General features: G+C 51.2%; 1 protein-coding gene across 1 annotated transcript in view; it reads right to left on the bottom strand.

The window, feature by feature from the left end:
* LOC138365061 (fibrinogen-like protein A) overlaps positions 1 to 23,976 on the bottom strand; it is a 648,457-nt gene that overhangs the window by 59,785 nt on the left and 564,696 nt on the right. Inside the window, exon 4 of the mRNA XM_069325167.1 lies at positions 14,742 to 14,941. Coding sequence (XP_069181268.1) covers positions 14,748 to 14,941 — 194 coding nt within the window. The 3' untranslated portion in view covers positions 14,742 to 14,747. The remainder of the gene's footprint in view (positions 1 to 14,741; positions 14,942 to 23,976) is intronic.

Genomic DNA, 23,976 nt, shown 5'->3' with positions numbered 1-23,976 from the left:
TAGAGCCTTGCCCCTACTATAGTTGGAGTGCAGACACTTGAACCTTGCTTCAACCATAGCTGGAGGCCAGACACTAGAGCCTTGCCTCTACCATAGATGGAGGCCAGGCACTAGAGCCTTGCGTCTACCACAGTTGGAGGCCAGACACTTGAGCCTGGCCTCTACCATAGTTGGAGGCCAGACACTTGGGCCTTGCTTCTACCATAGTTAGAGGCCAGGCACTTGTGGTTGCCTCTGATATAGTTGGAGGCCAGACACTGGAGCCCTGCCTCTACAATTGTTGGAGGCCTGACACTTGGGCCTTGCCTCTACTATAGTTGGAGGTCAGACACTAGAGCCTTGCCTCTACTATAATTGGCGGCCAGACTTTTAGGCCTTGCCTCTACTACAGTTGGAGTCCAGACAGTTGAGCCTTCCCTCTACCATAGTTGGAGGTGAGACACTGTGGTCTTGCTTCTACCATAGTTGGAGTCCTGACACTTGGGCCTTACCTCTACCATGTTTGGAGTCCAGACTCTTGATCATTGCCTCTACCATAGTTGGAGTCCACACACTTGTGCCTTTCTTTTACCATAGGTGGAGGCCAGAGACTTGAGCCTTGTCTCTACCATAGTTGGAGTCCAGACAGTTCAGGCTGGCCTCTACCATGGTTGGAGTGCAGACACTAAGGACTTGCCTCTACCATAGTTGGAGTCCAGACACTAAGGACTTGCCTCTACCATAGTTGAAGGCTAGACACTTGGGCCTTGCCTCTACCATAGTTGAAGGCCAGACACTTGAGCCTTGCCTCTACAATTGTTGGAGGCCAGACACTTAGGCCTTGCCTCTATCATAGTTGGAGGCTAGACACCTGAGCCTTGCCTCTACCATAGTTGGTTCCAGACACTTGAGCCTGGCCTTTACCATAGTTGGAGTTCAGACACTTGAGCCTTGCCTCAACCATAGTTGGAGGCCAGACACTAGAGCCTTGCCTCTACCATAGTTGGAGTCCAGACTCTTGGGCCTTGCTTCTACCATAGCTGGAGGCCAGACACTAGAGCCTTGCGTCTACCATAGTTGGAGGCCAGACACTAGAACCTTGCCTCTACCATAGTTGGAGGCCAGATATTAGAGCCTTGCCTCTACAATAGATGGAGGCCAGACACTAGAGCCTTGCGTCTACCTTAGTTGGAGGCTAGACACTAGAGCCTTGCCTCTACCATAGTTGCAGGCCCGACACATGAGCCTTGCTTCTACTATAGTGTGAGACCAGACACTTGGGCCTTGCTTCAACCATTTTTGGAGTCCTGACACTTGGGCCTTGCCTCTACCATAGTTAGAGTCCACACACTTGAGCCTTACTTCTACCATATTTGATTTCCACACACTTGGGCCTTGCCTCTACCATAGTTGGAGGCCAGACACTAGAGCCTTACCCATACCATAGTAGGAGACCAGACACTAGAGCCTTGCGTCTACCATAGTTGGAGGCCAGACACTTTAGCCTTGCCTCTACCATAGTTTTAGTTCAGACTCTTGGGCCTTGCTTCTACCACAGTTGGAGGCCAGACACTTGAGCCTTGCCTCTACAATAGTTGGAGTCCAGACTCTTAGGCCTTGCTTCTACTATAGGTGGAGGCAAGATACTTGAGCCTTGCCTCTACAATAGTTCGAGGCCAGACATATGGGCCTTGCCTCTAACATCTTTGGAATCCAGACATTTAGGCTATGCCTCTACCATAGTTGGAGGCCAGAAACTTGAGCCTTGCCTGAACCATAGTGGGAGTGCAGACACTTGAGCCTTGCCTCTACCATAGTTGGAGGCGAGAGACTAGAGCCTTGCCTCTACCATAGTTGGAGGCCAGACACTAGAGCCTTGCGTCTACCATAGTTGGAGGCCAGACGCTAGAGACTTGCCTCTACCATAGTAGGAGGCCAGACACTTGAACCTTGCCTATACCATAGTTGGAGGCCAGACGCATGAGCCTTGCGTCTACCATAGATGGAGGCTAGTCACTTGAGCCTTGCCTCTACCATAGTTGGAGGGCAAACACTATAGAGCCTTACCCGTACCATAGTTGGAGGCCAGACACTAGAGCCTTGCCTCTACCATAGGTGGACGCCAGACACTTGAGGCTTGCCTCTACTATAGTTGGAGGCCAGAAACTAGAACCTTGCCTCTACCATAGTAGGAGGCCAGACACTAGAGCCTGGCCTTTACCTTAGTTGGAGGTCAGACATTTTGGCCTTGCCTCTACTATAGTTGGAGTACAGACACTTGAGCCTTGCCTCTAACATAGTTTGAGTCCAGACACTTGAGCCTTGCCTCTACCATAGTTGGAGTCCAAACATTTGGGTCTTGCCTCTACCATAGTTGGTGGCCAGACACTTGGGCCTTGCCTCTACCATAGTTGGAGTCCAGCTACTTGAGCCTTGCCTCTACCATAGTTGGAGGCCAGACACTTGGCCTTGCCTCTACCATAGTTGGAGTACAGACACTTGAGCCTTGCCTCTACAATACTTGGAGGCCAGACACTTGAGCCTTGCCCCTACCATAGTAGACGACCAGACACTAGAGCCTTGCGTGTATCATAGTTGGAGGCCAGACACTAGAGCCTTGCCTCTACCATAGTTGAAGTGCAGACTCTGGAGCCTTGCCTCTACAATATTTGGAGGCCAGACACTTGAGCCTTGCCTCTACTATAGTTGGAGTGCAGACACTTGAGCCTTGCCCCTACCATAGTTGGAGGCCAGACACTTGAGCCTTGCTTCTACCATAGCTGGAGGCCAGTCACTTGAGCCTTGCCTCTACCATAGTTGGAGGGTAGACACTTGAGTCTTGCCTCTACCATAGTTGGAGTCCAGACACTTGTGACTTGCCTCTACCATAGTTGGAGGCCAGACACTTGAGCCTTGCCTCTACCATATTTGGAGGGTAGACACTTGAGCCTTGCCTCAACCATAGTTGGAGTGCAGACATTTGAGCTTTGCCTCTTCCATTGTTGGAGTCCTCACACTTAAGCCTTACCTCTACCATATTTGAAGTCCAGACACTTGGGCTTTGCTTCTACCAAATTTAGAGTCAAACTAGCTGGACACGCATATTTGTAGTTAATTTTAACGTCTTTACGTGGCGCCACAAAGTAGAGTATTTCAGGCAAGCATTTATTTCATCCACCGGAGTCGATCGAGGAATTACAGGAATTGTTTGTCTGAAATCTCCTGCAAGCAGTATTAATGCGTTCCCAAATGGTCTGATGTTTCCACTCAAAACTTGCAATGATCGATCAAGAACCTCGAGCTATTTTGTTATGGGCAATTGTGCATTCATTCTAAACAATAAGTTTACATTTCTGCAATACTTTTCTCATGCCGGATGCTTGGAAATGTTGCACGTGGGAGTTTCAATGAATTGCATGTTCAATAGCAATTTCAAAGCCGAAGTAGCAGTTCTTCCACCTGGTAACAATGTCGCAGCTATTCCGGACGAGCTAAGGTTAGCTAAGGTTATGCCATTTTGGGATCGAAATGCTGCCAGAATCAATCTAATTAGGAAGGTTTTACAATTCCCCCCTGCGCATCTAAGAAGATTTCTCCAAATCCGTTATTGACATGTTGGAATTATTTGATTGTAAATGAATTTTCGCTCGAGCGTTAGCTGAGGAAAATTTGATTGCACATCGACAACAGATCACCCGTGTTGTAATTTTGTTCACGACGCAATTCTACATCAAACGAAGCAGCAGCAGATCGATTCGGCGATGGCATTTCCAATTGATTCAGAACTTTGTTCACGATTTCTAAGCACAAATCTTTAATCATTATCAAAGCTTCGTTGTAGATTTCTGCTGTGAAATCCATGTTCATATTTGATTTTTCCTTGCGTATTCGACGGATCATATCATCAGCCATGTGCGATTTATATTTCTCCCATAACTCTGTTGGAGATGAAGGAGAGCAGGAGGTCAATATGATTTCAAATAATGCACGAATTTGATTTGTATGTGACGTGTTGGACGTCACTAATGCATATATCCCAGTGTCGGTCATTCTCTAATAAATTCCGAGCTGGACATGCACTACAGAAAGTGGCATGTGTAACACCGTTGACAAATCTTAATGGCTGGAAAGCCGTTGGACCGGGCACATTTACCAACAGCATGCAAAGAAAGAAGCATTCATCTGGATTGGGATGCACGGTGTACAGTCTGCCAATTGTAGTTTGTTTAAATATGCCAGGTTGTCCGTCGACTCGATCTCCTTGTTTGAGTCGTTCAAAGTATTTTCTACTGGCATTCCATGTGTAATACGTAGGCATTTCCAAATACAGCAGTGTTTTCGCAAACGCATCATTTTGACATATCGTGAAGAAAGCAGTTAACGTTGTAGCCGGTGGATTCATAGCTGTTTGTTGCACATATGCAGCTGTGAAATAAACGTGTTGTCCAGTTTCTTGTTTTCAAAACAAAAACAAAAAATACTAACAAAATATTTATATACAAACCCAGATCAATCAACACAGCTCAATTTCACCACCAATTGCACTGACAAATAAAAAGAACAGTAAAAAAAAATTCTATTCCCACGAAATGAACAGTATGGTAAAAACACAGCTCAATTCAAACGCAACGTCACACAAAATAATTAAATCAAAATGAAAATAAATCAATATCTATGAAAATTCAATTTATCAATGCAATCGGAAACATTGAAATGGAATCACGACATATTTTGAATATCGTATGTTGCTTACGAGCAACAGATGGCGCTGTTTTTCATAAACGCATGTTTTTACCTGTCACAGGTGTGGCATCTGTATAGTAGGTATATAAAAATACGCACGTTTTCGAATGGAACGTTGTGTCAAAATTTCCAAGCAATCGGTGAAGAACTTTCGGAGATTACAGCATGTGGTGCTCTTACGTCCAACAGATGGCTAAGTTGTTAAAAAAAAGAATGTTTTTCCTGTCACAGGTGAGGCATGCGAGCTAATATAGGCGAGCTATCTTTTTATATAGTAGATATATAAAAAGACGCGCCTATTCGAATGCAACATTGTGTCAAAATTTCAAAGCAATCGGTAAAGAGGTTTCGAAGATTTCCCCTCTCATGAAAAACACAGTTTTTCAGAAAAAACATGTTTTTTTACCGTCACAGACGTGACATCTATACAGTATGTATTAAAAAACCTGGCCGAATGCAAATGGAACATTGTGTGAAAATTTAAAAGCAATCGATGAAGAACTTTCGGAGATTAGCAATTTTGACCAAACGAACATTTCTAATTTTATTTATATAGATAAAATAAAAGTCTTTCAATAAATTATAAAGTAACAGAATATTTTCAATTTTTTTATAAAATGTCTATTGTTTAATAAAACTGAAAAAAAAATTCTTTATATTTAAAACTTGTGTATATAGAATTGAACATGAAAATTTCATTCTAGAATTTTGAGTGTTAACAGAAAATGAGAAGATATGGGGAGGTAAATGTAAGGGCACAATTAAGTGTATTTATGTACTATGCAGACAGTAAGGAATGTACTTATTATATTTAGTATTAAAACGTACTATCTATTCGGAGGATGCGTTGCGTTTGGTTGTCGTGAGGTGTACGGGGCGCTTTTAATTAAATTGGGGGGTGTCACAGTTTCGAGGGGTTGTGCCGTGTTTTGACTGAGAGACTATTTGGGTCGTGTTGCTTGGAACGTCTATCTCGCCGAGGTCGCCGGAATTGATGTTTCGTTTGTTGCATGAGACGTTGCCTATGAATGCCCGGTTGTTTATATTGGGTTTGGTGGACTAAGACGGTTGTGTTCATTGTGGGGAGAGTAAGTCTGAATTGCATATCTTTTATTTTTGCGGATCGGGTTGTCGGTTTGGCGGACTGGTTGCGGGATACTATTGTGGCTTCTTGTGGGCCAGGGCTGCACGTGGATTTGTTGCCTTTTTCTGTTCTTATCATTTCCTCGAGGGAACAGGAAAATTCGTAATAGGCTAAGGGTATCGTTGTAGGATTAAGTTTTTTGTTTGCAGGTTGTAGGATGGAAGGGTACGATGTGGGGGGTCAGGTTTTGGGCTTTTTGTGGAGTCGGTTGCGGTATACTATGTGGTGATTACGGCGGACTTTACCGAGGGTGCTTGATTGTTGGTTTACGGAAGCGTATGTGGGATGTGCAGCAGATTGTGTTTTTTTGTTGTTGTGTGTTCTCTTACTCGTTTAATGTTTTTTTAAATTTTTGTGAATGTGTTCTCCATGGCCTGGTTGTTACTAATTTCATATTGTGATATGTTGTGTGTTGTTTGTGTGCTCTATATTTATCTTTCATGTGTCTGTTGTTGCGGACTGATGCGGTGTGTGTTGTTTGGACGGATTTCCGTATCTGTTATGTTCTCTGTGTGTTGGTTTGTGTGTCTTGGTATACAGTGTTTGTGTTGGTGTGCGCTGTTGTTGTACTAAAGTAGTGCTTTTGAGTTATGTGTGTTTTGCATATTGTTTATGCTATGTTACATTTTGTTGTGTTGGAGTTCTTTCTGTTTGTTTTATGCATATTTTTTGTTAATATTTTTTGTTTTATATTTTTTATGTTCTTGTTGTGATGTTTGATGCCGGTACTGTGCCCTCTCAGTGCTATAGTAGTGTTAACGGTCCCATTTTTCTGGGCTCTGGTGTGTGAGCGTGGCACTGTGTAGGTGGTGCGTTTTAATTTTGTGCATTTCACCGTATTGTTTTGATGTTCTTTCCTGATATATATGCCATCCATGTGTTGGTCGGCGGGTGTGGTCTGGTTCTGTTATTTTGCATTATATTGTACTATGATTTGCGTGTGTTATGTTTACTGTACAGTTCTGTTGCACTGGTGTACTTCTCAATCTTTTGGTGTTTATTTTGTATTGTATGTGTTTATGTGTTCTCTGTATTCACCTGTTCTGGTGCTTTGGTACCGTGCTTTTTATGTTGTATTTATATGTTGTTCCAATAAAGAAATCAAAACGAGACTCATCGTTACAAAGCGCTTAGTCATTTATAATCTAACCCAATACTATGACAAAACAAATGCAGCGATGCCTTTCTGCGCTTTCCAAGAAACTGGTTGATACAAAATTATTTTTCCATGACTGTACCAGGCAATCCACTTCTGGTGTTATACAGAACATAACACCAAGAATTGATTGTCCAAGCATCAGGGTACTACCTGATGTTTGGACAATGCCATTGTTCCAATCCATTAAGCACAATCAGATAATTATAGACTTATATCTCTAACATCGTGTATTCGTAGTGTTTGAACGAATTGTCCTTAGCAAACTGTGTATTCAAAATTAGTTTGTTCTCATATATAAATTAATATTCTTATACATAAAAATTATATGTATAGTTAGGCGTAGGTGAGGTTAGGTGTTTAGGTTTTGTTGGCGATTATCTGTATTTGAAGTACGTGGGTGAAGCATTTATAGCAACCCGTCCTCATCTCAAGTCCATTACATCCAGCGGTCGGCCCCACAGACGCATTCATAAACTTTAATTAACATGCTGTTCATTCAAAACGGGAACAAAAGGTTCACTGACGAATTTTGTTCGAACCACAACGCTATAAATGCTTCACCCACGTACTACAAATACAAATAATCGCCAACAGAACCCAACCACCTAACCTAACCTAACCTATGCCTATATACGCACAATATGCTAATATATCATAATATTAATTTATATTTGAGAAAATTCCTGTTTTGAATGAACAGCATGTTAAAATTTATGAATACGTCTGTGGGGTCGACCGCTGGTTGTAATGGACTTGAGTCGAGGACGGGTTGCAGCCCGTCCTCCAAACAAAGACCCAAAAGTGATTCCATGCACCTGCCAAACCCCCTGTTTATGAATGAAAAACGGTTTACACACGACTCACCAACCCGTCCTCGACTCAAGTCCATTACATTCAGCGGTCAACCCCACAGACGCATTCATGAATTTTAACATGCTGTTCATTCAAAACGGGAATTTTCTCAAGTATAAATTAATATTATAATATATTAGCATATTGTGTATAAATAGGCATAGGTTAGGTTAGTTGAGGTGTTTAGGTTCTGTTGGTGATTATTTGTATTTATAGTACGTGGGTGAAGCATTTACAGCGGTGTGGTTCGAACAAAATTCGTCAGTAAAGCACTTGTTCCGGATATGTTCGAACGTCAGCAGTTGTGAGTCGTGTGTAAACCGCTTTTCATTCATAAACAGGGGGTTTGGCGGGTGCATGGAATCACTTTTGGATCTTTGTTTGGAGGACGGGCTGCAACCGGTCCTCGACTCAAGTCCATTACATCCAGCAGTGGACCCCACAGACGCATTCATAAATTTTAATATGCTGTTCATTCAAAACGGGAATTTTCTCAAGTATAAATTAATATTATAATATATTAGCATATTGTGTATAAATAGGCATAGGTTAGGTTAGGTGAGGTGTTTAGGTTCTGTTGGTGATTATTTGTATTTATAGTACGTGGGTGAAGCATTTACAGCGTTGTGGTTCGAACAAAATTCGTCAGTAAAGCACTTGTTCCGGATATGTTCGAACGTCAGCAGTTGATGAAAATTGATGAAGGCTTCTTTAGGGTCGACTACTGGATAGAATGGACTTGGTCTGAGGACGAGTTGCATAAACAAGGGGATTGGCAGGTGTATGGAATGGAAATTGGCCGCTGTTTATGAGCACGGGCTGTTTTATCTCTGTATAGAAAAAAAGTGCTCTCATTCCATGTGGTATTCCACCACCCAGTTATCATATAGGTGGTCGTGCACTTGACCACAGCGAGACTTACAGGTACCTTGGTGCCCCCATTAACGACCCGGGGTACCTTTCTTCTCATAAGAGTAGAGATTAAAGCCCTTACTGGCCCTAGTTGGTATCAATCATAAAATTAGCGTGAGACTTTCAAGAATGTTCTATATATAATTTTTCCACTCTGTGATTGACTACAATGCTCTACAAATGCCACTGTATACAGAGAAAGCGCAGAAATCCCTTGAAATTTTGCAAAATGAAGCTATGCGAGTTATCACTGGTGCTCCTAAGTCCACGAGAATAGTTATTATTAGAGTTGAGTTCAAATTATCTGCCTTAAGTGGAATTTTTTTTTCCATTTGCACAGTTTTCGCCATGAATGTATTGAATAAATGTCGGTATCACATGAAATTTCAAATTGATGTGCTGCACTTAAGTGAGGTCTATAGAAGGAGATGGAAATTTGGTTTCTATTTTGGCATTAAAAGGGCAGCTTTAACTCCATTAAAATATTAAACATGTACCCTATTCAATTAATGATCAATTAATGATCAATCAACTAATTAATCCATGGGATAATTGGACTTTATCAGTAGATATCGGGAGTGCTCGCCTGGCCACAGGTGGAGGTGGACGTGATGGTGTTAGCTCCTGGTTCCCCAGCCCCATGAGGGGGAGGGGGAACCGTGAGATTCCCGAGGGGCCAAGGGAGCGTGCTGGTCAGTGGTATGGGAAGGCCAGCACAGTATGGGAAGCTGGCCTCTGCCCTCTGTCGTATAGAAGGGTTCTGTTGGATTGGAATTCTCTAACCACACTTCTTATCCAGCTGTGGAGGTGACTACTTTGGACCTGTTGCGTATTCCAGTAGCGGACGTGTGTGGTGTACAGCTGATTTCTGGGCGATGAGCTGTGGTGAAATTTTGCTCCTCAGCTGTTTACCGCAAAATTGTGCAGCATTATGATGGGCGCTCCTTAACACTCCCTGATGGTGGTGGGTCTGTGACTGTGTCTTACTGTTGTGGTGTGATGACGTATGTGGTGGAGCATCTGGCGCCTTTTGAGTTCCCCGAGGATATCCTTTGTTAGAACTTTGCCAGGTTTGGGCGAGTGCTGCACATGATGACGAACGTCGTCTCCTTCGGAAGGTGTAAGGGTGTCCCGAGAGGGACGTGCACTTTGGCAATGCGCCTTAAGAGCCCTATTCTGTCATCGGTCATGCTACTGAACTTTTCTGTCCATGTGTTCTATGCGGGCCAGCCCCGGACTTGTTTCCGTTGCGGACTGTCAGGGCATCAGTCTGCAGATTGTGGGGCTTGCAGTATTCGGCCTGTAAACCTCTTCAAGGGAGGAAGACTTTTTCTCCGCTGGAGGACCTGAATGCATCTCTGTGTGATGTCGACGTAGGTGATATCTCCCGCCCGGTGGCTGCTGTGGTGATTGCCCCCAGTGCCTGCAGCCCGCCAAGCTGCCGATGTGGGTATTCTGCCCTTAGGCTGTGCTATTCTGACCCCGACGCCAGCTCCTCTGCCCCCCGCCTGCCCTGTCTTCGGTTGCCGTGTCTTCAGAGCTTGTGCTAATGGATGTGTATGCGGAGCGGTCTTCGGTGGTGTGTGGTCCGATTTCCCTTGTCGTTGAAGCTGTGGTGTTACGGGAGCATGCTGTATGTGGTCTTGGACATACTCCCAGGGGTTCAGCTGAGGTGCCTCCTGGGGGGCTCGAAAGTTTTGATGACCTGCTCCCGGTCTCCAAGCGGTCACGGAGCACCCTCAGTTGGTCTCCCCATCGTTGTGTGGCCTGGGCAGACGTGAATAGGCACTCCGAGGGCCACCCCCTTGTGCATCCCCCACCTGCACGGCTGTGCCGCCCCCTGTGCAGCCACTCCCTGTGCAGCTGCCTCCTGTGCAACTGCCCCCTGTGGAGGAGACCCCCATGCTGGTTGTGCCAGAGTTTATGTATCGCCCCCAACGGTTAGGCGAGGGCGTTCCCCCATCTAAGGAGGAGTGGGATCTGTGGGATGCCTACCTTGAGAAATATCCTCGTGTTAACTTTCTGGATAAATATGTTGATACCTATTGATTTGTCTGTGTTAATCTGTTTATCTGCTTTGCTGTGCTGTAGTTTTGTTGTGCTATGACACTTTGGTGCCTTTTTTGTGTAACTTTTTATATTCGTTTGTACCACCGTTCTTATGTTAATATTCTCAAAACTTGTAGTGTTTGGGATTTGTTTTTCCTTAGCGTACCTAGTTCCTTCTGAGACGGCGGTTTTGTTTTGGTTTTTATTTTATTTTGGTTTTATGTTTTGCCTAATTGTTTATTTTAGTTAATATTTGTTTTTATTATTGTTTTGTATCCTTGTGTATTCTGTCTGTATTTTGTAGTTTTTTTCCATTTTCATGCTTTGTTATTGTGTCACTTAGTGCTTATGTTCTGGTCTTGTCCTTAGTTGTGCTGGTGCCTCGGCACCCTGAATTTTTTCTTGTGTATTGTATATTGTGAATTCCATTATAAATTAATTTTCAGTTGTATTGCTTTATGTGCAATGTTTTCTGTGATAATTGTTGTTCTATGTTCTTGGTCTGTGCTATGTTACTTTGTATGTCGGTGCCTTTTATGGTGTCTTTACTTTTGTTTTACAAATAAAAAGAAAAAATCCGTAAATTTTTATAAACGTACCCAAGTGAGATAGTGTACACAGTTTTACACAGATAGCCTGGAAGAACGAGTCTACTTGATGAGAGTTATTCTGCTTTCCAGGCCAGAAATTAAGAGGTCAGTGAGAGAAATATATTTATAAACGTTTTAATAATGCAGGCATAGAATGAGCATCCTTTCAATGTTACTAGAAATAGGATGTCGACAGTTTGTGATGCTAGCGGTCACATTAACGCCATTTGAGTGGCCGCAGTCAGAGATAGACGTGTGTTCCAGTGTCCCAGGAATATTGTAGAATACGGCCCTGAATGAAGTGTTTGAATGCTGGCTACAGTGCATGACTGTTGAGGAAGCTGCCAAGGGCATGACACACGTAACTTATATATTTGAATTTGGTATTTGTGAGGATTTGGAGACGACCTCTAGCCTAAAGATGGTCGTGCCTGTGTGGAACTCTAAATCATTGTGTCCTCAGGTGGAGGAGGATAAGCAGGTGACTGTGTAGGACCTGCCAGGCGATTGTGTGAGATCAAGTCAGGAGCAAAAGAGCTGTGTGAGCTCATTGTGGGAGGTAGACATTAAGTGACTTTGTTGGACGTCTGAGAGGATGCCATTTTTTGGAGCACCAGAGTTGAGCGCCCCCAAGCTACGAATTCTGCAGTAAGCTCATTTGTCAGTTGTTACAGTGCTTGTCCATGACTGATCGTATGCCCAGGGATCATGGCAAGTGTATATACATGTAGGATATATATTTTATTGTGTCAGTGAGCTAAAATAAGCAGATAGAGAAAAGAGAACATGCTGGAGGGAGGAGTGTTATATCCTCTCTCGAGGGAGGACAATGAGCGACAGATGGGCAGATGCCCCAAGCTTCGTGACCAAGGCAGAGATCCAAACGTCGTGTCAAGACACGTTTCCAGTATGGACTCACCCGAGTCCAGTATGGACTCGATAGGGAGCCAGTCGGCCGAGCGGACAGCACGCTGGGCTTGTGATCCTGTGGTCCTGGGTTCGATCCCAGGCGCCGGCGAGAAACAATGGGCAGAGTTTCTTTCACCCTATGCCCCTGTTACCTAGCAGTAAAATAGGTATCTGGGTATTAGTCAGCTGTCATGGGCTGTTTCCTGGGGGTGGAGGCCTGGTCGAGGACCGGGCCGCGGGGACACTAAAAGCCCCGAAATCATCTCAAGATCTCAAGATCTCAAGATAGCCCAAGGATGGGGGAGTACCCACCACAGTTGGGCCGCCGTGAAGTGGCGTCAGAGGGCGAAATTTAGTCCTGGCATATAAGTTTACTAGATATGTTTTGTTAGGAAAGCATTTTATTGGCATGGTAATGGAATTGCAGGTTTGTCTGGGAAGAAATTAATGGAGGAACTTCGAGGCTGGAGAAGAAGGTATGCTGAACTCTAAGGTAGAGCAGAACTCCATGTTGTGGAATTGAACTTCAAGCAGTGTAGCGGAGCTACACGTTTCTTTGTGGAGCTGGTGGAGGAGTTTCACCGATGTTGGAGTAGGACTTCATTTGCAGCAGATTGGGAGAACTGCAGAAGTACCTTACCATATTTTGGAGGACCTAGATATATGTATTGGTAGTGAGCCTCTTGGAGCAGAACAGAGGATCATGTGAACACATTAATGTATGAGAGGAGTGCTTAAGTGATTATTGGCATGTAAGACGCAGTGTAAGGGTGAGAGATTTATTTCCTTTTTGTTGGGGATATTATGTAGATGTTCCAGGTATTTCAGCCCCACGCAGAGATTAATATTCCTTTATGATTGAAGATATATTATTGTAGTGTCATGTATTTCAACCCCAAGCAGGGAGGAGATCGTAAGTTGTAAGCCAAGAGATGTGCAACAGCCTGATGTAGATAGTTGATGAAGTTAAGATATGACATGAGAGTGCTACCAGTTTGTAGCAGTTTACAGTGTTGTGTGGTAACACTGTATTATATATCTTTTGTTGTGTACGTTTTAATACATTAAATGTTTGTTAACAGCTGGTCTTTTCTCTTCTCCTGTAGAGGTTCCCGGAAAGTGTGCGTGAGAGAGAGAGAAAAGGTCACGGTTGCTGACAGGGTGACAGTGAACAATAACTCTCTAAAGGGGGATTTAGGAGAACAAGGAGAGAACGGGGAGTCACGGCGGCTCGAGTAGGGTGTGTACTCAAGACAACAAGACCAGTTTTGGAGCCACACCTCATAATAATGGTGACGCTCAACCCCTCTCCAAGATAAAGAAGCCTACAGAGTGATCTCCCAGGTAAATTGCAAGCACTCCAGTATCCATTGTCGGATATTTCTGACACCCCAAATACTAACACCTAGTACGATGAGATAAATTATTGTGCTAGGAAATTAAATTTACTAACATTACTAACATGAAGCGTCGTGCCGCCACATTCTTCCTACTATCCATGGCCACTGTTACATCAGCCGCCCACTTCCCATGAGAACAAACTATTTACATATATCGAATTAAACCCAGTCTAACCTTTATTTAATTTACTAGGTAATTTGGACTGGAAATTGATTTAATTCATTAGGACAAATTATACCCCCGTTTCTACCTTCAGGTACTATTAGGTAATGCACTAATAGGTAAGCACCAGTAGATAAGGTACATACAGGCGAGTACTATTAGGTAAGGCACTAATAGGTAAGCACTAATAGGTAAGACACTAATAGGTAAGCACTAGTAGGTAAGGCACTAATAGGTAAGTACTATTAAGTAAGGCAATAATAGATAAGCTCTAGTAGGTTAGGCACTAATAAGTAAGTACTATTAGGTGAGGCACTAATAGTTAAGCACTAGTAGGTAAGGCACTAGTAGGTAAGGCACTAATAGGTAAGTCCCACTTCCACTCGCCACTTCCATCATATTACCTTACCCCCCCCCCCCCCCCACATAGTCTCTAACAGGTAAGGCAGTAATTACTAAAACAGTAATAGATAAAGCAGTAATTGGTACCGCAGTAATAGGAAAGGTAGTAACAGGTAATGTTGTAATAGGTAAGTCACTAATAGTTAAGGCACTAGCGTATAGGGCATCAGAAGGTAAGGTTGTTATAGTTAAATCGCTAAATGGTAAGGAACAAATAGGCAAGGCAGCAATAGGCATGGTGCTAATAGGCAAGGCAGTAATAGGTAAGGAATAACATGTAATGCGGTAATATGTAAGGCATTAATAGTTAACACAGTAGTAAGTATGGCAGAAATAGGTAAGGCAGTACTAGGTACGGCGCTAATAGGCAAGGCAGTAATAGGTAGGTAAGGCAGTAACAGGGAGGCACCCCTCCCAGCTCACCACCACCTTATCTTACCAACAATCACTCGTGACAAGTTGTGAAGTTCTGGGGTCGAGTCATCATCTGTAGATGCTGGAGATGCACGTAGTCGCCTTCCACACCTGGCGTCCAGTAAAATGTTCCCATGTGACTATGGAGATTTGTGGGATACAAAAAACTGCACGAACTGTACCACCACCCGCCTCGGTGGTCCTCGTCCTGAGCACAGGACCCATCTGTGGAGGGAGACACCACACATATGGATTACAGAGTTTAGTGTCATGTCCACATGTTTACACACCTGCACGCACACGCACACGCACACACACATGCGCACAAACGCCAACTGGCACTCAAACAATAGCATACACTCCCTGACCCTCACCCACTCAATGCGAGTGGTTGAGGGTCAGGGAGTGGGTGAGGGTCAGGGAGTTGGTGAGGGTCAGGGAGTGGGTGAGGGTCAGAGAGTGGGCGGGGGTCAGGAAGTGGGAGAGGGTCATGGAGTGGGTGAGGATCAGGGAGTGAGTGAGGGTCAGGGAGTTGGTGAAGGTCAAGGAGTGGATGAGGGTCAGGGAGTGGGTGAGGGTCAGGGAGTGGGTGAGGGTCAGGGAGTGGGTGAGGGTAAGGGAGTGGGTGAGCTTAAGGGAGCGGGTGAGGGTCAGGGAGTGGGTGAGGGTCACAGAGTGGGAGTGGGTGAGGGGTGAGGGGGTGGGTGAGGGTCAGGGAGTGGGTGTGGGGTCAGGGAGTGGGTGAGGGTCAGGGAGTGGGTGAGGGTCACAGAGTGGGAGTGGGTGAGGGGTCAGGGAGTGGGTGAGGGTCAGGGAGTGGGTGAGAGTCAGGGAGTGGGTGAGGGTAAGGGAGCGGGTGAGAGTCAGGGAGTGGGTGAGGGTCAAAGAGTGGGAGTGGGTGAGGGGTCAGGGAGTGGGTGAGGGTCAGGGAGTGGGTGTGGGGTCAGGGAGTGGGTGAGGGTCAGGGAGTGGGTGAGGGTCAGAGAGTGGGTGAGAGTCAGGGAGTGGGTGAGGGTCAGGGAGGGGGGTGAGGGTCAGGGAGGGGGGTGAGGGTCAGGGAGTGGGTGTGGGTCAGGGAGTGGGTGAGGGTCATAATGTGGGTGAGGGTCAGGGAGTGGGTGAGGGTCAGAGAGTGGGTGAGGGTCAGGGTGTGGGTGAGGGTCAGGGTGTGGGTGAGGGTCAGTGAGTGGGTGAGGGTCAGGGACTAGGTGAGGATCAGAGAGTGGGTGACGGTCAGGGTGTGGATGAGGGTCAGAGAGTGGGTGAGGGTCAGGGACTGGGTGAGGGTCAGAGAGTGGGTGAGGGTTAGGGAGTGGGTGAGGGTCAGGGAGTGGATGGGGGTAAGGGAGTGGGTGAGGGTCAGGGAGTGGGCGGGGGTCAGGGAGTGAGTGAGGGTCAGGGAGTGGGTGAGGGTCAGGGAGTGGGTGAGGGGTCAGGGAGTGGGTGAGGGGTCAGGGAGTGGGTGAGGGTCAGGGAGTGGGTGAGGGTCACAAAGTGGGAGTGGGTGAGGGGTCAGGGAGTGGGTGAGGGTCAGGGAGTGGGTGAGGGTCAGGGAGTGGGTGAGGGTAAGGGAGCGGGTGAGAGTCAGGGAGTGGGTGAGGGTCACAGAGTGGGAGTGGGTGAGGGGTCAGGGAGTGGGTGAGGGTCAGGGAGGGGGGTGAGGGTCAGGGAGTGGGTGTGGGTCAGGGAGTGGGTGAGGGTCATGGTGTGGGTGAGGGTCAGGGAGTGGGTGAGGGTCAGAGAGTGGGTGAGGGTCAGACTGTGGGTGAGGGTCAGGGTGTGGGTGAGGGTCAGTGAGTGGGTGAGGGTCAGGGACTAGGTGAGGATCAGAGAGTGGGTGACGGTCAGGGTGTGGATGAGGGTCAGAGAGTGGGTGAGGGTCAGGGACTGGGTGAGGGTCAGAGAGTGGGTGAGGGTTAGGGAGTGGGTGAGGGTCAGGGAGTGGATGGGGGTAAGGGAGTGGGTGAGGGTCAGGGAGTGGGCGGGGGTCAGGGAGTGAGTGAGGGTCAGGGAGTGGGTGAGGGTCAGGGAGTGGGTGACGGGTCAGGGAGTGGGTGAGGGGTCAGGGAGTGGGTGAGGGTCAGGGAGTGGGTGAGGGTCACAAAGTGGGAGTGGGTGAGGGGTCAGGGAGTGGGTGAGGGTCAGGGAGTGGGTGAGGGTCAGGGAGTGGGTGAGGGTAAGGGAGCGGGTGAGAGTCAGGGAGTGGGTGAGGGTCACAGAGTGGGAGTGGGTGAGGGGTCAGGGAGTGGGTGAGGGTCAGGGAGTGGGTGTGGGGTCAGGGAGTGGGTGAGGGTCAGGGAGTGGGTGAGGGTCAGAGAGTGGGTGAGAGTCAGGGAGTGGGTGAGGGTCAGGGAGGGGGGTGAGGGTCAGGGAGTGGGTGTGGGTCAGGGAGTGGGTGAGGGTCATGGTGTGGGTGAGGGTCAGGGAGTGGGTGAGGGTCAGAGAGTGGGTGAGGGTCAGGGTGTGGGTGAGGGTCAGGGTGTGGGTGAGGGTCAGTGAGTAGGTGAGGGTCAGGGACTAGGTGAGGATCAGAGAGTGGGTGACGGTCAGGGTGTGGATGAGGGTCAGAGAGTGGGTGAGGGTCAGGGACTGGGTGAGGGTCAGAGAGTGGGTGAGGGTTAGGGAGTGGGTGAGGGTCAGGGAGTGGATGGGGGTAAGGGAGTGGGTGAGGGTCAGGGAGTGGGCGGGGGTCAGGGAGTGAGTGAGGGTCAGGGAGTGGGTGATTGTCAGGGAGTGGGTGAGGGGTCAGGGGGTGGGTGAGGGGTCAGGGAGAGGGTGAGGGTCAGGGTGTGGGTGAGGGTCAGGGAGTGGGTGAGGGTCAGGGAGTGGGTGTGGGTCAGGGAGTGGGTGAGGGTCATGGTGTGGGTGAGGGTCAGGGAGTGGGTGAGGGTCAGAGAGTGGGTGAGGGTCAGGGTGTGGGTGAGGGTCAGGGTGTGGGTGAGGGTCAGTAAGTGGGTGAGGGTCAGGGACTAGGTTAGGATCAGAGAGTGGGTGAGGGTCAGGGTGTGGGTGAGGGTCAGGGATTGGGTGAGGGTCAGAGAGTGGGTGAGGGTCAGGGAGTGGGTGAGGGTCAGGGAGTGGATGGGGGTAAGGGAGTGGGTGAGGGTCAGGGAGTGGGTGCGGGTCAGGGAGTGAGTGAGGGTCAAGGAGTGGGTGAGGGTCAGGAAGTGGGTGAGGATCAGAGAGTGGGTGAGGGTCAGGGTGTGGGTGAGGGTCAGGGACTGGGTGAGGGTCAGAGAGTGGGTGAGGGTCAGGGAGTGGGTGAGGGTCAGGGAGTGGATGGGGGTAAGGGAGTGGGTGAAGGTCAGGGAGTGGGCGGGGGTCAGGGAGTGAGTGAGGGTCAGGGAGTGGGTGAGGGTCTGGGAGTGGGTGAGGGGTCAGGGAGTGAGTGAGAGTCAGGGTGTGGGTGAGGGTCAGGGACTGGGTGAGGGTCAGGGACTGGGTAAGGGTCAGAGAGTGGGTGAGGGTCAGGGAGTGGGTGACGGGTCAGGGAGTGGGTGAGGGGTCAGGGAGTGAGTGAGGGTCAGGGAGTGGGTGAGGGTCACAAAGTGGGAGTGGGTGAGGGGTCAGGGAGTGGGTGAGGGTCAGGGAGTGGGTGAGGGTCAGGGAGTGGGTGAGGGTAAGGGAGCGGGTGAGAGTCAGGGAGTGGGTGAGGGTCACAGAGTGGGAGTGGGTGAGGGGTCAGGGAGTGGGTGAGGGTCAGGGAGGGGGGTGAGGGTCAGGGAGTGGGTGTGGGTCAGGGAGTGGGTGAGGGTCATGGTGTGGGTGAGGGTCAGGGAGTGGGTGAGGGTCAAAGAGTGGGTGAGGGTCAGGGTGTGGGTGAGGGTCAGGGTGTGGGTGAGGGTCAGTGAGTGGGTGAGGGTCAGGGACTAGGTGAGGATCAGAGAGTGGGTGACGGTCAGGGTGTGGATGAGGGTCAGAGAGTGGGTGAGGGTCAGGGACTGGGTGAGGGTCAGAGAGTGGGTGAGGGTTAGGGAGTGGGTGAGGGTCAGGGAGTGGATGGGGGTAAGGGAGTGGGTGAGGGTCAGGGAGTGGGCGAGGGTCAGGGAGTGGGCGGGGGTCAGGGAGTGAGTGAGGGTCAGGGAGTGGGTGAGGGTCAGGGAGTGGGTGAGGGGTCAGGGAGTGGGTGAGGGGTCAGGGAGTGGGTGAGGGTCAGGGAGTGGGTGAGGGTCACAAAGTGGGAGTGGGAGAGGGGTCAGGGAGTGGGTGAGGGTCAGGGAGTGGGTGAGGGTCAGGGAGTGGGTGAGGGTAAGGGAGCGGGTGAGAGTCAGGGAGTGGGTGAGGGTCACAGAGTGGGAGTGGGTGAGGGGTCAGGGAGTGGGTGAGGGTCAGGGAGTGGGTGTGGGGTCAGGGAGTGGGTGAGGGTCAGGGAGTGGGTGAGGGTCAGAGAGTGGGTGAGGGTCAGGGAGGGGGGTGAGGGTCAGGGAGTGGGTGTGGGTCAGGGAGTGGGTGTGGGTCAGGGTGTGGGTGAGGGTCAGGGAGTGGGTGAGGGTCAGGGAGTGGGTGAGGGTCAGAGAGTGGGTGAGGGTCAGGGTGTGGGTGAGGGTCAGGGTGTGGGTGAGGGTCAGTGAGTAGGTGAGGGTCAGGGACTAGGTGAGGATCAGAGAGTGGGTGACGGTCAGGGTGTGGATGAGGGTCAGAGAGTGGGTGAGGGTCAGGGACTGGGTGAGGGTCAGAGAGTGGGTGAGGGTTAGGGAGTGGGTGAGGGTTAGGGAGTGGGTGAGGGTCAGGGAGTGGATGGGGGTAAGGGAGTGGGTGAGGGTCAGGGAGTGGGTGGGGGTCAGGGAGTGAGTGAGGGTCAGGGAGTGGGTGAGGGTCAGGGAGTGGGTGAGGGGTCAGGGGGTGGGTGAGGGGTCAGGGGGTGGGTGAGGGTCAGGGTGTGGGTGAGGGTGAGGGAGTGGGTGAGGGTCAGGGAGTGGGTGTGGGTCAGGGAGTGGGTGAGGGTCATGGTGTGGGTGAGGGTCAGGGAGTGGGTGAGGGTCAGAGAGTGGGTGAGGGTCAGGGTGTGGGTGAGGGTCAGGGTGTGGGTGAGGGTCAGTAAGTGGGTGAGGGTCAGGGAGTAGGTGAGGATCAGAGAGTGGGTGAGGGTCAGGGTGTGGGTGAGGGTCAGGGAGTGGGTGAGGGTCAGAGAGTGGGTGAGGGTCAGAGAGTGGGTGAGGGTCAGAGAGTGGGTGAGGGTCAGGGAGTGGGAAAGGGTCAGAGAGTGGGTGAGGGTCAGGGAGTGGGTGAGGGTCAAGGAGTGGATGGGGGTAAGGGAGTGGGTGATGGTCAGGGAGTGGGCGGGGGTCAGGGAGTGAGTGAGGGTCAAGGAGTGGGTGAGGGTCAGGGAGTGGGTGAGGGGTCAGGGGGTTTGTGAGTGTCAGGGAGTGGATGAGGGTTAGGGAGTGGGTGAGGGTCAGGGAGTGGGTGAGGGGTCAGGGAGTGGGTGAGGGTCATGGTGTGGGTGAGGGTCAGGGAGTGGGTGAGGGTCAGAGAGTGGGTGAGGGTCAGGGTGTGGGTGAGGGTCAGGGTGTGGGTGAGGGTCAGTAAGTGGGTGAGGGTCAGGGAGTAGGTGAGGATCAGAGAGTGGGTGAGGGTCAGGGTGTGGGTGAGGGTCAGGGAGTGGGTGAGGGTCAGAGAGTGGGTGAGGGTCAGAGAGTGGGTGAGGGTCAGAGAGTGGGTGAGGGTCAGGGAGTGGGAAAGGGTCAGAGAGTGGGTGAGGGTCAGGGAGTGGGTGAGGGTCAAGGAGTGGATGGGGGTAAGGGAGTGGGTGATGGTCAGGGAGTGGGCGGGGGTCAGGGAGTGAGTGAGGGTCAAGGAGTGGGTGAGGGTCAGGGAGTGGGTGAGGGGTCAGGGGGTTTGTGAGTGTCAGGGAGTGGATGAGGGTTAGGGAGTGGGTGAGGGTCAGGGAGTGGGTGAGGGGTCAGGGAGTGGGTGAGGGTCAGGGAGTGAATGAAGGTCAGGGAGCGAGTGAGGGTCAGGGAGTGGGTGAGGGGTCAGGGAGTGGGTGAGGGTCAGGGAGTGGGTGAGGGTCAGGGAGTGGGTGTGGGGTCAGGGAGTGGGTGAAGGTCAGGGAGTGGGTGAGGGTCTGGGAGTGGATGAGGGGTCAGGGAGTGGATGAGGGTCAGGGAGTGGGTGAAAGTCAGCGAGTGGGTGAGGGTCAGGGAGTGGGTGAAGGTCAGGGAGTGGGTGAGGGTCAGGGAGTGGGTGAGGGTCAGGGAGTGGGTGAGATCAGGGAGTGGGTGAGGGTCAAAGAGTGGGTGAAGATCAGGAAGTGGGTGAGGGTCAGGGAGTGGGTAAGGGTCAGGGAGTGGGTGAGATCAGGGAGTGGGTGAGGGTCAAAGAGTGGGTGAGGGTCAGGGAGTGGTTGAGGGGTCAGGGAGTAGGTGAAGGTCAGGGAGTAGGTGAAGGTCAGGGTGTGGATGAGGGTCAGAGAATGGGTGAGGGTCTGGGAGTGGGTGAGGGTCAGGGAGTGGGTGAGGGTCAGGGAGTGGGTGAGGGTTAAGGAAGTGGGTGAGGGTCAGGGAGTGGGTGAGGGGTCAGGGAGTGGGTGAAGGTCAGGGAGTGGGTGAGGGTCAGGGAGTGGGGTGAGGGTCAGGGAGTGGGTGAGGGGTCAGGGAGTGGGTGAGGGTCAGGGAGTGGGTGAGGATCAGGGAGTGGATGAGGGTCAGGGAGTGGGTGAGGGTCCAGGGAGTGGGTGAGGGTCAGGGAATGGGGTGAGGGTCAGGGAGTGGGTGAGGGTCAAAGAGTGGGTGAGGGTCAGGGAGTGGGTGAAGGTCAGGGAGTGGGTGAAGGTCAGGGAGTGGGTGAGGGTCAGGGAGCAAGTGAGGGTCAGAGAGTGGGCGAAGGTGAGGGTAAGGGAGTAGGTGAGGGTCAGAGAGAGGGTAAAGGTCAGGGAGGGGGTGAGGGTCAGGGAGTGGGTGAGGGTCAGGGAGTGGGTGAGGGTTAGAGAGTGAGTGAAGGTCAGGGAGTGGGTGAGGGTCAGGGAGTGGATGAGGGTCAGGGAGTGGGTGAGGGTCAGGGAGTGGGTGAGGGGTCAGGGAGTGGGTGAGGGTCAGGAAGTGGATGAGGGTCAGGGAGTCGGTGAGGGTCGGGGAGTGGGTGAGGGGTCAGGGAGTGGGTGAGGGTCAGGGAGTGGGTGAGGGTCAGGGAGTGGGTGAGGGGTCAGGGAGTGGGTGAAGGTCAGGGAGTGGGTGAGGGTCAGGGAGTGGATGATGGGTCAGGGAGTGGGTGCGGGTCAGGGATTGGGTGAAAGTCAGCGAGTGGGTGAGGGTCAGGGAGTGGGTGAGAGTCAGGGAGTGGGTGAGGGTCAGGGAGTGGGTGATGGTCAGGGAGTGGGTGAGGGTCAGGGTGTGGATGAGGGTCAGGGAGTGGGTGAGGGTCAGGTTGTGGGTGAGGGTCAGGGAGTGGGTGAGGGTCAGGGAGTGGGTGAGGGTCAGGAAGTGGGTGATGGTCAGGGAGTGGGTGAGGGTCAGGGTGTGGGGTGAGGGTCAGGGAGTGGGTGAGAGGTCAGGGAGTGGGTGAGGGTCAGGGAGTGGGTGAGGGTCAGGGAGTGGATGAGGGTCAGGGAGTGGGTGAATGGTCAGGGAGTGGGTGAGGGTCAGGGAGTGGATGAGGGTCAGGGAGTGGGTGAGGGTCAGGGAGTGGGTGAGGGGTCAGGGAGTGGGTGAGGGTCAGGGAGTGGATGAGGGCCAGGGAGTGGGTGAGGGTCAGGGAGTAGGTGCGGGGTCAGGGAGTGGGTGAGGGTCAGGGAGTGGGTGAGGCTCAGGGAGTGGGTGAAGGTCATGGAGTGGGTGAGGGTCAGGGAGTGGATGAGGGGTCAGGGAGTGGGTGAGGGTCAGGGAGTGGGTGAGGGTCAGCGAGTGGGTGAGGGTCAGGGAGTGGGTGAGGGTCAGGGAGTGGGTGAAGGTCAGAGAGTGGGTGAGGGTCAGGGAGTGGGTGAGGGTCAGGGAGTGGATGGGGGTAAGGGAGTGGGTGAGGGTCAGGGAGTGGGCGGGGGTCAGGGAGTGGGTGAGGGTCAGGGAGTGGGTGAGGGGTCAGGGAAGTTGGTGAGTGTCAGGGAGTGGATGAGGGTTAGGGAGTGGGTGAGGGTCAGGGAGTGGGTGAGGGGTCAGGGAGTGGGTGAGGGTCAGGGAGTGGGTGAGGGTCAGGGAGTGGGTGAGGATCAGGGAGTGGGTGAGGGTCAAAGAGTGGGTGAGGGTCAAAGAGTGGGTGAGGGTCAGGGAGTGGGTAAGGGTCAGGGAGTGGGTGAGGATCAGGGAGTGGGTGAGGGTCAAGGAGTGGGTGAGGGTCAGGGAGTGGTTGAGGGTCAGGGAGTAGGTGAAGGTCAGGGTGTGGATGAGGGTCAGAGAATGGGTGAGGGTCATGGGAGTGGGTGAGGGTCAGGGAGTGGGTGAGGGTCAGGGAGTGGGTGAGGGTTAAGGAAGTGGGTGAGGGTCAGGGAGTGGGTGAGGGGTCAGGGAGTGGGTGAAGGTCAGGGAGTGGGTGAGGGTCAGGGAGTGGGTGAGGGTCAGGGAGTGGGTGAGGGGTCAGGGAGTGGGTGAGGGTCAGGGAGTGGGTGAGGATCAGGGAGTGGATGAGGGTCAGGGAGTGGGTGAGGGTCCAGGGAGTGGGTGAGGGTCAGGGAGTGGGGTGAGGGTCAGGGAGTGGGTGAGGGTCAAAGAGTGGGTGAGGGTCAGGGAGTGGGTGAAGGTCAGGGAGTGCGTGAAGGTCAGGGAGTGGGTGAGGGTCAGGGAGCAAGTGAGGGTCAGAGAGTGGGTGAAGGTGAGGGTAAGGGAGTGGGTGAGGGTCAGAGAGTGGGTGAAGGTCAGGGAGAGGGTGAGGGTCAGGGAGTGGGTGAGGGTCAGGGAGTGGGTGAGGGTTAGGGAGTGAGTGAGGTCAGGGAGTGGGTGAGGGTCAGGGAGTGGATGAGGGTCAGGGAGTGGGTGAGGGTCAGGGAGTGGGTGAGGGGTCAGGGAGTGGGTGAGGGTCAGGAAGTGGATGAGGGTCAGGGAGTCGGTGAGGGTCAGGGAGTGGGTGAGGGTCAGGGAGTGGGTGAGGGTCAGGGAGTGGGTGAGGGTCAGGGAGTGGGTGAGGGGTCAGGGAGTGGGTGAAGGTCAGGGAGTGGGTGAGGGTCAGGGAGTGGATGATGGGTCAGGGAGTGGGTGAGGGTCAGGGAGTGGGTGAAGGGTCAGGGAGTGGGTGAGGGTCAGGGAGTGGGTGAGAGTCAGGGAGTGGGTGAGGGTCAGGGAGTGGGTGAGGGTCAGGGAGTGGGTGAGGGTCAGGGAGTGGGATGAGGGTCA

The sequence above is a fragment of the Procambarus clarkii genome, chromosome 15 (assembly GCF_040958095.1).
Source record: "Procambarus clarkii isolate CNS0578487 chromosome 15, FALCON_Pclarkii_2.0, whole genome shotgun sequence".
Taxonomy (NCBI): domain Eukaryota; kingdom Metazoa; phylum Arthropoda; class Malacostraca; order Decapoda; family Cambaridae; genus Procambarus; species Procambarus clarkii.
Note: the sequence above shows the minus strand (reverse complement) of the source record. Positions and strands in the feature narration are given on the sequence as shown.